Source organism: Mizuhopecten yessoensis, unplaced genomic scaffold, assembly GCF_002113885.1.
Source record: "Mizuhopecten yessoensis strain PY_sf001 unplaced genomic scaffold, ASM211388v2 scaffold10815, whole genome shotgun sequence".
Lineage (NCBI taxonomy): Eukaryota > Metazoa > Mollusca > Bivalvia > Pectinida > Pectinidae > Mizuhopecten > Mizuhopecten yessoensis.
The window spans coordinates 31,099-44,810 of NW_018408735.1; the positions used below are offsets into that span (position 1 = coordinate 31,099).

Below are 13,712 nucleotides of genomic sequence, written 5' to 3' on the forward strand. Positions count from 1 at the left end.
CATCCAAATGGCAAGAGCAGCTAGGACTATACAGGCCTCAACTGACATCATCAAAATATTCCCTCCATATGCTATGACCATTTTTACACCTTTTATCAAGCAAGTAAATACCATCTGGTGTGACATTTAAATCACAAGGATAGCACAAATTTCGTAACTTTAACTTTCATGCATTTCTTACATCTCAAACTAAATAATTGCATAGTAATTGTCATGTAATCGATAGGGTATATTTTGTTAATAAAAATTGACGATATCTTTTGCAAGTTTTGGGAAAATAAGTTTCCAGGTTAACGGGTTGATCAAGTGTTTAACATTGTAAATGCACCTAATTATCCTGTCGAAGTCATTGAAGTACATTTTAAAATTGTGCATAATGCTATTTTTACGCGTCAGAAATTATTCAAGATTGGTATATCTGATACGGATATTTGTCCTGTTTGTAAAGTTACAATGGAGGATCTGTGGCACATGCTTTTAGTTTGCCCTGAATTACAAAATTTCAATTGTTTTTTTAGAAATTTACTTGATAAGTTGTTTGCTAGTGCGGATACCGGTAATTTTAATAGTATCAATATTGACCGCCTAGTTTTATTGGGATTTTATGAATAGTGGAAGAGAGTAAACAATTATATGATTAATTTAACATGGAGTGTTGCGAGGTATTGTGTATATAAGTGCCGAAATCCTGTAATGTGTAAAGAAGGAAATGTTGATATTTTCAATTCACCTTCAAACGTTTGGTAAAATAAATTTTGACATATTGTAACAAAGAGAAAAATAGGGCAATATTTGCCAAATATTACACTAAGAACAATGAAGTTATTTTGTTGAGAGATGGTGATGTTCAAATTGTGTTTTAAATTTTGGAGTAAATGTGGCTTGTATGTTCCTTTTAATTGATTTTATATTGTGTAATTGTTTTGATATAACTTAAAACAACAAAGTCAAGTGATAAATCTATATTTCAAACGCATGTACTATCTGTGAATTGTTTTTATTGATTGAAAATACAGTTATATGCATTGTGAGGAACCCCGGGGGTTCCAAACCCCGGGGCCATATGGCTGGACCAATAAATGCTTGATACATTCAAAAGAAAAGAAAAAAAGGATTCCGCGCTCTCACCGCGGCGGCCGAGGTTCGATTCCCCGCTTGGTAATGCAAATTACTTTTCTTAATATTTCAACAGATATCGTCAACTTTTATTATCAAAAATGTCCCTACGGTTATATATGACAGTTGCTATGCAATTATTTAGTTTGAGATGTAAGAAATGCATGAAAGTTAAAGTAACGAAATTTGTGCTATCCTTGTGATTGAAATGTCACACCAGATGTTATTTACTTGCTTGATAAAAGGTGCAAAAATGGCATAGCATACGGAGGGAATAATTTGATGATGTTAGTTGAGGCCTGTATACTCCTAGCTGCTCTTTCCGTTTGGATGTTGAAAAAAAATGAATGTCAGAAGTGGGATTCGAAGCCACGCCAGCAAGACCCGGCTGCGACCTGAACGCAGCGCCTTAGACCGCTCGGCCATCCTGACTTGCTTATTGCATCCGCTCCTTACTGTTTGTCATATTCCTCACAAAGATGATCAAAATAGGTCAGAAGAAAACAAGTCAATACAGGTGGAGTTGTCGATACAATGACATTTACGATCAAGTCACCCATTAGCATAAATCATTTTGTAATAAGATTAAGACGTAAACTACTACAGATCAGTAGAGCACGCAACTAAAGACTCAACTATTACATAAAAGTGACTTAATTCATGCCCCGTGAAGAATTACAACTGTTATCAAGGGTCGTATATATCCCCTATATAGGTTAGTTCTACAAGTAATTATAGAATATAGTCGGTGGTTTTCGTGTCAAAATAATTCATTTGTTTTCATGAATATCAGGGAATAGAATCAAAATGTATCCTTTATTTTCGATACGATGAAATAAACATAGCACAACATGAAATTAAAATGGTTTGTGTACTTTCATCAAACTTCTATTTAGGATGAATCTATAGATGAAGACGCTTGATTTCCTTAAATAGCAACGGTCTATATGCCAACAACTTAGGACTCAACTAATACATAATAGTGACTTAATTCATGCACCGTGAAAGAAAATAATCGGCAAATTGTCATTAAAATAACTGTTATCAAGAAAAAACATTATAATGAATATTTATGTAGCTATTGGTTATTTTCAGTAACTAAAACTTTTCATTTCGTATATTGCCTCACTTTTATTGCCTGGTTGTTTGTTACAGTTATAACAAAATCTTTTTTTTTAAGTTTTTGTATTGTCTTATTATTCAAACAATCAACTGTTTAGCGTGTTTTATGAGATACTTTTCAGTTTTCAGACCGCAGCATCCATATTCTGTATGTATCCATTATATCTGTTAAATGACACGAAATCACATCATAGCGCTAGCTGCAGTAGCTTTTATTTAATAAATAATTTATTTTCATTCCAATCGATGAATTAGAACAATGTGTCAGTAGTTGAAACCAATGTAGCAAGTGTTTCTTTGTAGAAGAAAGAAATGTGGGATTCGAACCCAAGCCGGGAAGACCCGACTGCTACCTGAACGCTGCTCGGCCATCCTGACTTGGTTATTGCAGCACAGCTATGTGTTTAAGTATAGTTCATGCCTTTCCATACCAAAGTTCCACGTCGGAAAGACGCGACTGCGCCCTTAACGCAACCACTTGGATATCTCGGTTATTTGGATTTCGTAATATTCTCTTGTTCACGTCCATTGGATGTTTACGCATAGTATACATGCTCCAATCTGACCCTCAAAGGTTACAATGGCATGCAACAATCATACGTTGGTCGCTGTTACTCAGTAAATTGTACGTAGAAGTATGAGTTGCAATATATATTATAGTAGGAAAATGCATAACCGAATCTGAACCCCCAACATATTTTTGATACAAATAAGAATTATTTGTTCAAAGTAGAACACGAATAAACTACACATTATAACTCATCTACAATACATTAAGGCGAATTCAACTTAAGGACATTTTTAAAGAATTTGGATTTTCAATGACTTTTTTACACATTCTTGCAATTAAGGATGCAGCTGCATCCTTGACCTCTTCCCATGCTTGGCTGTATTAAAAAAAAACATTATCAACTAAATTAAAAATTGTTACAGAAATAAAGAATTCGTTTCAGATATGATTAGATTCCTGATCTCTCCGGAAGATTTCTATTGCTTTATAATCTGTCAAAAAATATCTGTCGGATATTAAACGAAATAAGGCTTCAATAATGATTGGTACCAGATCAAGGTTGCAGAGTTTTAAATAAATGTTACCTTACTTTTCAGTTAGTGTACATTTTAACCAGGGCTGGTTTGATTCTGTGTTGATAGAACAGTTAAGGAAATGCTCGGAAAAAAACGCCTGTTGCGACGAAGTGAAATCATGATCTTTGAGGAGCTGATATACATTTGGCATCCGGGTCGTCATGCAGAGAACGACTATGCTTCAGTATCAACAACGAACAAAACACAATAATCTGAAGGCAAAAGTTTATTGTTTCACATGCTAGTGTTTTCATGACATAAATATTGGACGTAGAATTTTGTATACATTTAAATCTCCTACAATAACGGAATACAAATCATATTATAAAACATACACCTGTACAGTCTCTCATATACAACACGACTACGTCGTCATGTCAATCTATTATATATATATATTTATCTTGACAATTCGATCATAAAATAGATGTATGATATTTGGAAAAATACCTAGTTATATAACATGAGTAATGTATTTTTGAACTATGTTTTACCCTTTTACAACCTGTGAACGCACAGGGAAGAGCACTGAACGAGCCACGAGTATTGTTATGGTTGTCACTAACCCGACATTCATGAGACCAAGCATATTGCTGAAGTCGTAGGCTAGTCACACAAAGAGGAAATACAATATAACTATATATTTCGAGTTTGAAGCTACACAAATAATAAAGATGCGTGTAGATATCTGCGAACAACCCTGTCACCAGTTCTCATCTTGAACACACTCTGCCCATTTGCGTTCATCTATCAACAACCCTGCCAACCCGCCATCACCTAGGACAAACAATACCCATTATTCTTACATGGCGATATATTCTACCCACCCATCCTAATCCTAGGACAAAAACTGTCCCTTGTTCGCATCTCGGGGAAAATCCCTCCTTCTTTCTGATCAGGAGCTAACTCTGCCTACCGTCCGCACCTAGTAATATCCCCACGACCAGTGTTCACCCTGCTACTCCGTCCTCAGCTGGGTACAATGACGCCTAATCGTCATCGCCTGGCGGCAAACTCAATACTGCCTTGCCTTTATAAAAATATACATTTTTAATCTATAAATGGTAATCAGAGATGCAAGGAACTTATGATCCTCTTTCATACATGAAATGTACATATACTCGCTCATAAATCTACTTGCACACACACTCGTTGGTGTACATCAAGTATAGCACCTTTCCTTCTGAAGCAACATTAATATATACAGGTAAAACAGCAATTACCATTACGCAGATAAAAATCACCAGATTTAATTTATATAGATCAGTTAAAAGAGTTATTTTAAACAGGTAGGTCACAATAGTTTCTTTTACAGAGTAAGTCATATCATTTATTTTACACAGGTTACCTTTTTAACACAGGTAAGTCACTTCAGTTACCTTTTGATAAGTCACTTATGTTACTTTTTCACAGGTAAGCCATGATATTTATTTTTACACAGATAAATTATAATGGTCCGAATCAGTGATTTTTACGAAGGTAAATCATGACAGCTTACCTTTTACATAAGAAACCTGGCCACAATAAGACAAAAGTCATCAGCACAACACATCATATTGCTCTGCCTGTCCTCTTAAAGGTACGGACAGATTAAAGCAATGAATAGATTTTGCTAATATCTTAAACAACGAATAAGTAATGTAGAAGAAAAACACACAACAAAATTTTATATATATGATTTTTTTTCTCGTTTGACCGTCAATGCATATGTGGTTTTGTGAATAGAAATATTGGAACAAAACTTTGAACACAATTTGGTTAACAAAAACTTAAGCAATAGTATTGACACACAATAAACCCGATATTGATAATTTTTGTGAGATTCAAAAATTACAATCATTATTGATGACAATGTGAGATTCGAAAAATTACAACCCAAACTGATGGTACTGTTAGAATCACACTATTACAAATGCATAGAGTAGCTTGATTATATTTGATGAGGTGTTGGGTGTCGTTAAAGTATCTTCACTTATATTGCTTCCATAAATTTAAACTTGCTTTAATCTACTTACTATTCCCAACATATCTTCACATTGTAGAAATAATATCGCATAAAATTGCGTAAAGTTATTTATCCAAAAGCTTATGCTTTTATACTTTGAATTTCAAGGAACTCTTATCAAATATGTCAAATATGACATTAATTCAATATCAGATAGCAACAAACAAGAAAAACTTGTTTTCGTTTTTTCGTGGAGGTATCAGAGCGTCTAACTAATGTTCCATGGAAATAATATGATAAGAAAAGTATATAAACTGTATATATTTGTGGCGCAAGCTTCTTAAACACATAAAATATAACTTTCCTTCTCTGTACAAGCAAATAAAACAATATATGAACTATGCAACTATTCACACAAGTCGCAAAACATAGTAACAATATATTATATCATAGTGACTGAGCATCAGCTAAGAACAGTCTACATTCGGAATACCATGGCAACCTTCCAGAGAAGTGGCCGGCCATCTTTTAACCACGTACTTTGTAAGCGTTACTGTAGCTACACTTGTTGGAGATTCATTTATGCACGAAATGTGTATATTGGATTGATGTTTAACAAACTATAAAAGTTCAGAACTTTTCCATAGAGATGCAGTCCATATAATCTCCCTGTCAGTTGTGAACAGTGCGATATGTCATGTCCTCTCTTGTGTCTGTGATGCATCATATCCCATATTCTCCTAATCCATTTTGAGGTTCCACTCTGGTTAATTTTACCTAGACAAATATAGTATCAAAACATTGAATCATTCTTAATTATTAAAATGTTATAGTATTTTTTCAACATCTACCGAAAATATTCAAGGAAATTGACATTATATTTAAAGATAGCACATCAATATGAATCAGTCCTGTCTTTTATAAGAAAACACAAATATATCGAATATACATATAATGTCTTTTCCTTGTGAATGTTCGCATGTTGAAATTTTCTTCTAGTTTAAAAAAGGGTGATATATGACAATAAAATCACAGCTTAACCTTTTTTGTATAAAAGGTTTGGATATGCTTGAATGACTTCTGTGTTATCTGATAAACTGATTTATCTACCATATTGACCACTCTGCTATCACAAAAAAGCTGAACATGATTTTGTCCTAATGACGCACTAAGGTATAAATTGTGTATGATAGAGTTATCAGTGTACTACACATTAAGAATCAATTCATACAATTAGGAAAATTAACAGTTGGTTTTGCGAAATACTGAAATTATTCGGTAGAATATTGTAACCGTGGAATTTTATCAAAGAATAAAATCGATTAAAACCATCATGGACTGTTAGGGAAAGACATTGATTGACCGTAAAGTATTATATGGACAAGTACAACAATTGTAAAAAAACGTCTAGAAATAACTGCAGGTACTACACGGATGTTCCAATAAATTGCCCCTTGTCAATTATTTTCTACCATGATAGATAGGTATTTGCCACGCATCGATACGCATCGGTAGGATGGTACTGTGACGCGTCGGTAAGATCTTTGTATAGCTAAACTGTTTCTTACTCGAATCATATTTCTCATATGAGGAATATGGTATTATATGAACTGGGTTACTTCTGCAATGTACAGATGGCGGACATCCATCGATATTTCCTTAAACGCAACATTTGAAAACTGGAAAAAATATATTTCATGCATTTCGTTGATTAACATATGAGGATAATATCTAAAATATGGAAATTGGGGCATTTCCCGCTAAAAAGTCAATTATTCAAAGCAGATAACAAATTTGGATATTTCTATTCAATCCTTAATTGTAAAGCAACATTCAATCTTATTTCGTAAAAGGCATTTGAATTAAAATGTTGTCAAACTGCAGTAAATGTAAAAGATCAGATATGATTAACAACGCCGTGGTTTTTTTGTTTCGTTTAAATTTCCATAGCAACACGTAAAGTGTATACCCTGTATATGGAGATATGTAACGCCCTTTATATAACACTGACCTTTATTTAATATACCTTAAACTATTTAATTGCGATTCCAACTCAAATGTTATATAAAAACATTTTTTTACACCCTGCTTGGTTTTAAGTATTGATTATTACAAATTAAGTTATCACATGAGAACACTTATGTGTGGTTTGTAGCTGTGTTTTGCTATAAAACGTCGATGTTAACAGTAAGTGGGTATGTAATGATATATGAATCTATATAATTTATAATATTGACTTGAATAAGTTACATTCTATGCCATACGAATATCTGAAACATTATTATGAAACAGTCTTCATGTTTTGTTATTTGTTTAAGAATCGCCAGTGCCCTTGTACTGAATTTGAAGACATAAACAAATTACATGCAATCGATGATGTAACCTCCACATTGTCATGCAATATGTTTGTTCATTGATAGTTACCGACAATTACAAACGGAAAATGGAAATTTAATATCATTTTTACTTAGAATGGACGATTTATTTAAAAATTGATTTATAACCTAAATGAAAAGAACTGATACATGAATTTAAATGCATGATTTTCGTGTGCTTAAGGCAAGAACGTTCTATTAATGATTATGTATGGTGTGCTGCTCTTCAGTTTGGGCATACTATAGAAAAATCGTTATGTCTTTACTTTTTTTTAGTGATAAGTATATCTCCAACAATAGGAACTGACCGGCACAACATAACAACTCACTATGAAATGTCACTAAATCAAGTATTCGACGAAAAATACATGTCACGTAAGCTATATAATGATTTTTGTTGTATATATCATTTTATGCCATTCAATCTTATTTAAACTAAAACTTCCTTTAGTTATGTTTCTTGTTATTATCAATTCACAAATAACACGCATCACAATATATGTGGAGGGGTTCAAGGTTGATAAAGATCATTTGTGATTTTTTTCCAATCATGTCGGTCGGGCGTACTTCAGCATTGTATTGCCTTCAGATCGTTTTCATAATTTTCTTTATTGAAATAACCAGTTGGCAGTCATAGTCCTTTGAATGAGGTGGAATGGTAAATATCTACATATTGCATGCAACTATATGAATGTATAAACTCAAAGTCAGTATAGTTTAGCTAGTCTTTGTAGAAATGGGTCAAGGTTATTTTTACCAAGGTTAGCGAGGTGATTTTGTCTTGCTTGTTTTAATTTTTTGTATGTTTGATTGTATTATTATGACAAAGACCATGTGATAATTGACCTGACAGGACACTTTCTAACATTGACAATAGAAGGTTAATTCCCCAAACGTTTCGGGAAGTGAAATCAGCGGTGTTTGGGCAACACACTCAGGCCTACAGCTATTGAAATTGAGGGGGGCATAGAAAACCATGGTTCAACTTTTTAATAATAAAGTTGCATATGGATTGGTAGAAATTGTTCAAGTAGATGTATGTTTGGGTCAGATTAATTTTGGACACAGGAAAAAAAGGGTGTTGCCCGGGCCACTAGAGCAACGCCCTGCATCCGCAACTGTTATCATTTTTTTTAATTTTTTTTTGTGTCAAGTCATACTTGAATTGTGAAGTCTAATGCTGTAGTAGGATACCGATTTTAGAATTGTCAAAAGAAACATGCAAGAATTTCAAATATGCAACTCAATTCTATCATGTACAGGACAACACGGTGAGAGAACATATAATACTGTGATTATAAACACACATGTATATACAATGTAAGTGACTGTGATATTACTGACTACAGCTGTCTTAGACACTGACATTTAGGAAAATGTATGTGCCAGTACTGTGAGATACTATTTACTACTGTGATCATAGAGAAAAATGTCTTACACTCGCAGATGGATCTATAGTTATATAAGCGATAAACACGATATGATTATGATGACATTGTCCTGATACATTCAGTATCGGAAAATCATACAAGTCCAATGAATAACTCTTTATGACTAAATAAATATCCAAGTGAAAAAGAAATCAAAACTGGTTGTGGTTATTTGGCAGTAAAACTGACTCGTAATACGCACATTTAAAATGTTAAAATCGACGATAAATGAATAACGTAATTAATTCAAATAAAATACCTACCTAAAACTATATTTGATCATAAGATAATTACTATGAATGAGTAGAAAACCTCATTATAATGCAGAGTGAACAGAAATCATTAACAAAAGTAAGGTCATGATAGCAAGTTAAAAAAGACAATATCACTTCTATCAATAAGTGAAACTATGATATTTGAAAAGACTCTTCAATCAAAGCACTTATTTACCTTTCCGTTTGAAATGCCGTCGATAAGACTAACTATATCGTCACACTTCTTCTCTGTGGCTCTTTCTTTCAGTGACGTCATACTGTGGCCACATTCCATCATAGCACACATCGGGTCGTTAGGATCACATGAAGTGTACTGAAATTAACAGTGTTTATTAGTTGTTTACCGTTACAGCTATAGTAATAATAAACAGCTATAGTGCCCTCTTAATTTCGATAGAAGATAATACGATATGAGAGCTACAATAACTGTTGAGTAAAAGTATGACAAAATTATGTTATTATCTTTATGAATAATTGTCACAAATCATTCAATTATGTACAGTATTGATATATTAAACAAATACTGATTTAATGATATACAACATTCGATTAGAAATTCTTTCCTGGTTTTCATAGTCTATCATATGATAAGAGTTATTCCCCCTGTAACTAGAGATGTATCTGGTCAATAAACTTTCCAATTCTTTTTTCAGAAAGGTACCTAACGTGTCGTGTTCTTTCTCGCTCCTTTACCTGCTTATAAATGTCAGTTTTACATACAATGTTACTTTACCATATTATAGGCGTCGGTTTTCATTTTTTTTAAGGTTCCGTTACCTGCTTATAGATGTCAGTTTTGTTAACAATGTTCCTTTACCTTATTAGACATTTCGATTTCATTTTCATTTTTAGAGATGTCTGTTTTGTTTACAAGTCTCTTTTACCTGCTTATAGATATCGGTTTTGAAGCCTGCCATGATGAGGAACTTGGCAATTTCTGTCTGGTTCTGGTCAATACACTCAAATAGAGACTTGCTGAACTGTGACATGTCTCCGAACGCCCGAAGACCAGACACCAGGCTTTTGATTGTCTCAAGTTCGCCTTTCTGTTGGTTAAGGAACATGACATCAACAAAAGTTCATATTTCATACATTCTTCACTTGGGCATAACACCCAATCTGTGTCCTTACGATGCAGAAAACGATTTCGGTAGATAGTTTTTTTTTTTAATCATGATTAACAATAGTTTTTGCAAGAATCGATTAAAACTGCCAATAAAGAACACACGTTGGAATATGAAATTATAGCTGCTCTTTTTTCCATATCTTTAAGTAAGATGACCAAAGTAAGGAAACAGTGATGCATTTATCATATGAAGAATGATTAATAAATGTAATTAGTATATTTATTTTTAGTGGATGATATAATTAGGCATTTTACGGTATATTTGCCTGGACAGTGGATGAGGTAATTAGGTATTTACGGTATACTTGCCTTGGCATTAAATGATGTAATTAGGTATTTTACGGTATACTTGCCTGGCTGTTGGATGATGTAATTAAGTATTTTACGGTATACTAGCCTGGCTGTTTGATGATGTAATTTCGTATTTTACGGTATACTTGCCTGGCTGTTTGATGATGTAATTAAGTATATTACGGTATACTTGCCTGGCTGTTGGATGATGTAATTAAGTATTTTACGGTATAATAGCCTGGCTGTTTGATGATGTAATTTCGTATTTTACGGTATACTTGCCTGGCTGTTTGATGATGTAATTAAGTAATTTACGGTATACTAGCCTGGATGGTGGATGATGTAATTAGGTATTTACGGTATACTTGCCTGGCTGTTGGATGATGTAATTAAGTAATTTACGGTATACTAGCCTGGATGGTGGATGATGTAATTAGGTATTTTACGGTATACTTGCCTGGATGGTGGATGATGTAATTAGGTATTTTTTGGTATACTTGCCTGGATGGTGGATCATGTAATTAGGTATTTTACGGTATACTAGCAAGGATGGTGGATGATGTAATTAGGTATTAGGTATTACTTTATACGTGCCTGAATAGCTGAGGAGAAGGATGCCAAGAAGTCTTTTTCTGACAGGTAGATGTTGAAGTCCAGGTCTGTTACGTCCTTCTGTATCTGACCCAGTTTCTGACTACCACACTTGGCTACGGTCATGTCTGCCGGTCGCATCCCCATCTATAGGTTATCAATAACACATTTAAAATTCAAATAACAATTACAAACAGTAGACACTTGGATATAGAAACTGCAAAATTCAAATTTTGGCGTTATGGAAATGATTGAATTTTTCGTGTTGAGGAAAGCAGCACGAAAATACCCACATGCGAATAATTCTTTATAGATTGTATGGTATATAGACAAATAGAATATGAATTTTGGAACAAATCGAAACGCGAAAACTTCCGCATCGCGAGCAGTTTAAAGTGACACAACGTGAACATTTCCACACGTAATAATTTCTTCTTTACATTATCAAGTATACTGTATAGTTTCGATCGAACAAATCTGAACTGTTAAATTTTTTATACAGAAAAAAAAAAAGAAAAAAGGTCCAGTTGTCCCCTTTGGTGATAATATGTTTTAGTGGCATTGCGTTGATAACTTACAGCATCACAGTAGTCGACGGTGGCGCCGTTGTTGACCATCATCGTGACAGTGTCGTCATCATCTGCGAACAGATGGGCGTAGTGAAGGGGTGTGCGGTCCATCTGTAAAAAGAGGGTTACATTACATATCTCCATACCATGAAAAGGGCCACGACTTGTCCTGGCGACAATACCATCGCGAAGACTAAAGTCAGACACTAACGGAGTCGTTGTAAAACTCGTTGTGCGTAACGTGCTTTCTTAAAATGGAAATAATGCCTGTGTATGTATTCTTGCTACTTGTTACTTGCATCCATATAATACTCTTCATGTAACCCGTTCTAAAAATCTTAATTCCTAAATCTACCTTTGCAATACTAATTATTAAACTCATCTCTTTATCACCCCACAGAATATTATTTTACTAAATATTATTACCCACTATGTTATAATTAATATTTCCTGTATTAAAATAGTGCCTCTAGATTTTTCCTATTTACCAATTGATCATGCTTCCCTACAGATTATAATAACATATACTAAGATACTAAGATATGCATTACGTATCATCCCTGTTTATGTCCTACCCTTTGGGCTATTACCGTCGTCATGATTGTCTATAAACGACGCTATTTCTGTGTTTCATATCTCTCTTTACAGCATATTATTTACTGTCAACTAGCAATATTATCCAGCAGCGGCTCGTCTACATTTATACCCCAAACTTCGTCAGCTAAACATTACACTTCTTTCCTTACAGTGTCGCCAACGTTGAGATTTTGAGGGTATTCTTCAATGAGGAATTTAGTCATGGTTTTCCTCTTCTTCATCACTGCCTTGTGTAGGAGCGTCCGGCCGCACTTGTCGCGGACATTGTGGTATTTCTTACAGGAGAGCAGTTTCTTTAGGTCCTCCATATTGTCATCCGCAACTGCCTGGAACACTCGTCTCACGTAGGCCTAGTAGGACAGAAAGCAAAAACACCGTATATCACAATGTAAAGTATGTTCATATTAAGGATATATTTATCATATAGGCCTAGGAGAGAAAGCAAAACACGATATACCACATATAAATTGTGATCAAATCAATGACATACTTGCTATATAATAATTTAGGGCTAGGTCAGAAAGCAAAACTCGGTATACCACAGTGAAAATTGTTGTCCTATCAAGTACACACGTATTATATAATCATGTAGGGTTAGGACTGAAATTACAATGTGACAAACCACATGGTTAATAGTTGTCCAATCAAGAGCATACTTGCTTGCTATTCTTGGAAAACCATACTTTTGTATGTTGCAGCTTTACCAAAGACATTCAGTTTTGGGGGTTTTCATAAGAGGTTTTAAACTTCATATATAATTGGACATGTAATTGTGAAATGAAATCTGAATGTAAACATTGGTGTGACTATTCAGAGTAACATTGGTGTGACTATGCTTAGTAACATTGGTGTGACTGAATTTAGTATGTAACAATGAAAGAAGAGTGTAAACATTGGTGTGGCCAAGTTTAGTTTGTTTTTAAACCAGAGCACTTACATTGGTGAGACTATGTTTAGTAACATTGGTGTGACTGTATTTAGTATGTAAAAATGAAAGAAGAGTGTAAACATTGGTGTGGCCAAGTTTAGTTTGTTTTTAAACCAGAGCACTTACATTGGTGAGACTATGTTTAGTAACATTGGTGTGACTGTATTTAGTATGTAACAATGAAAGAAGAGTGTAAACATTGGTGTGGCCAAGTTTAGTTTGTTTTTAAACCAGAGCACTTACATTGGTGAGACTATGTTT

The 13,712-nt window shown here is 33.9% G+C and overlaps 1 protein-coding gene and 1 non-coding gene across 2 annotated transcripts in view; both read right to left on the reverse strand.

Moving 5' to 3' along the window:
- Positions 1-1,464: 1,464 nt before the first annotated feature.
- Trnal-cag lies at positions 1,465-1,548 on the reverse strand. Its single transcript has one exon. It is a non-coding gene; the product is annotated as a tRNA-Leu (tRNA).
- Positions 1,549-3,535: 1,987 nt separating this feature from the next.
- Positions 3,536-13,712, reverse strand: part of LOC110462632 — a 43,982-nt gene continuing 33,805 nt past the window's right edge. Inside the window, exons 6-11 of the mRNA XM_021516687.1 lie at positions 12,673-12,873; positions 11,936-12,037; positions 11,361-11,504; positions 10,234-10,395; positions 9,525-9,662; positions 3,536-6,046 (exon numbers count right to left, since the gene is read on the reverse strand). Of these exons, the coding sequence (XP_021372362.1) occupies positions 5,993-6,046; positions 9,525-9,662; positions 10,234-10,395; positions 11,361-11,504; positions 11,936-12,037; positions 12,673-12,873 (801 nt within the window). The 3' untranslated portion in view covers positions 3,536-5,992. The remainder of the gene's footprint in view (positions 6,047-9,524; positions 9,663-10,233; positions 10,396-11,360; positions 11,505-11,935; positions 12,038-12,672; positions 12,874-13,712) is intronic.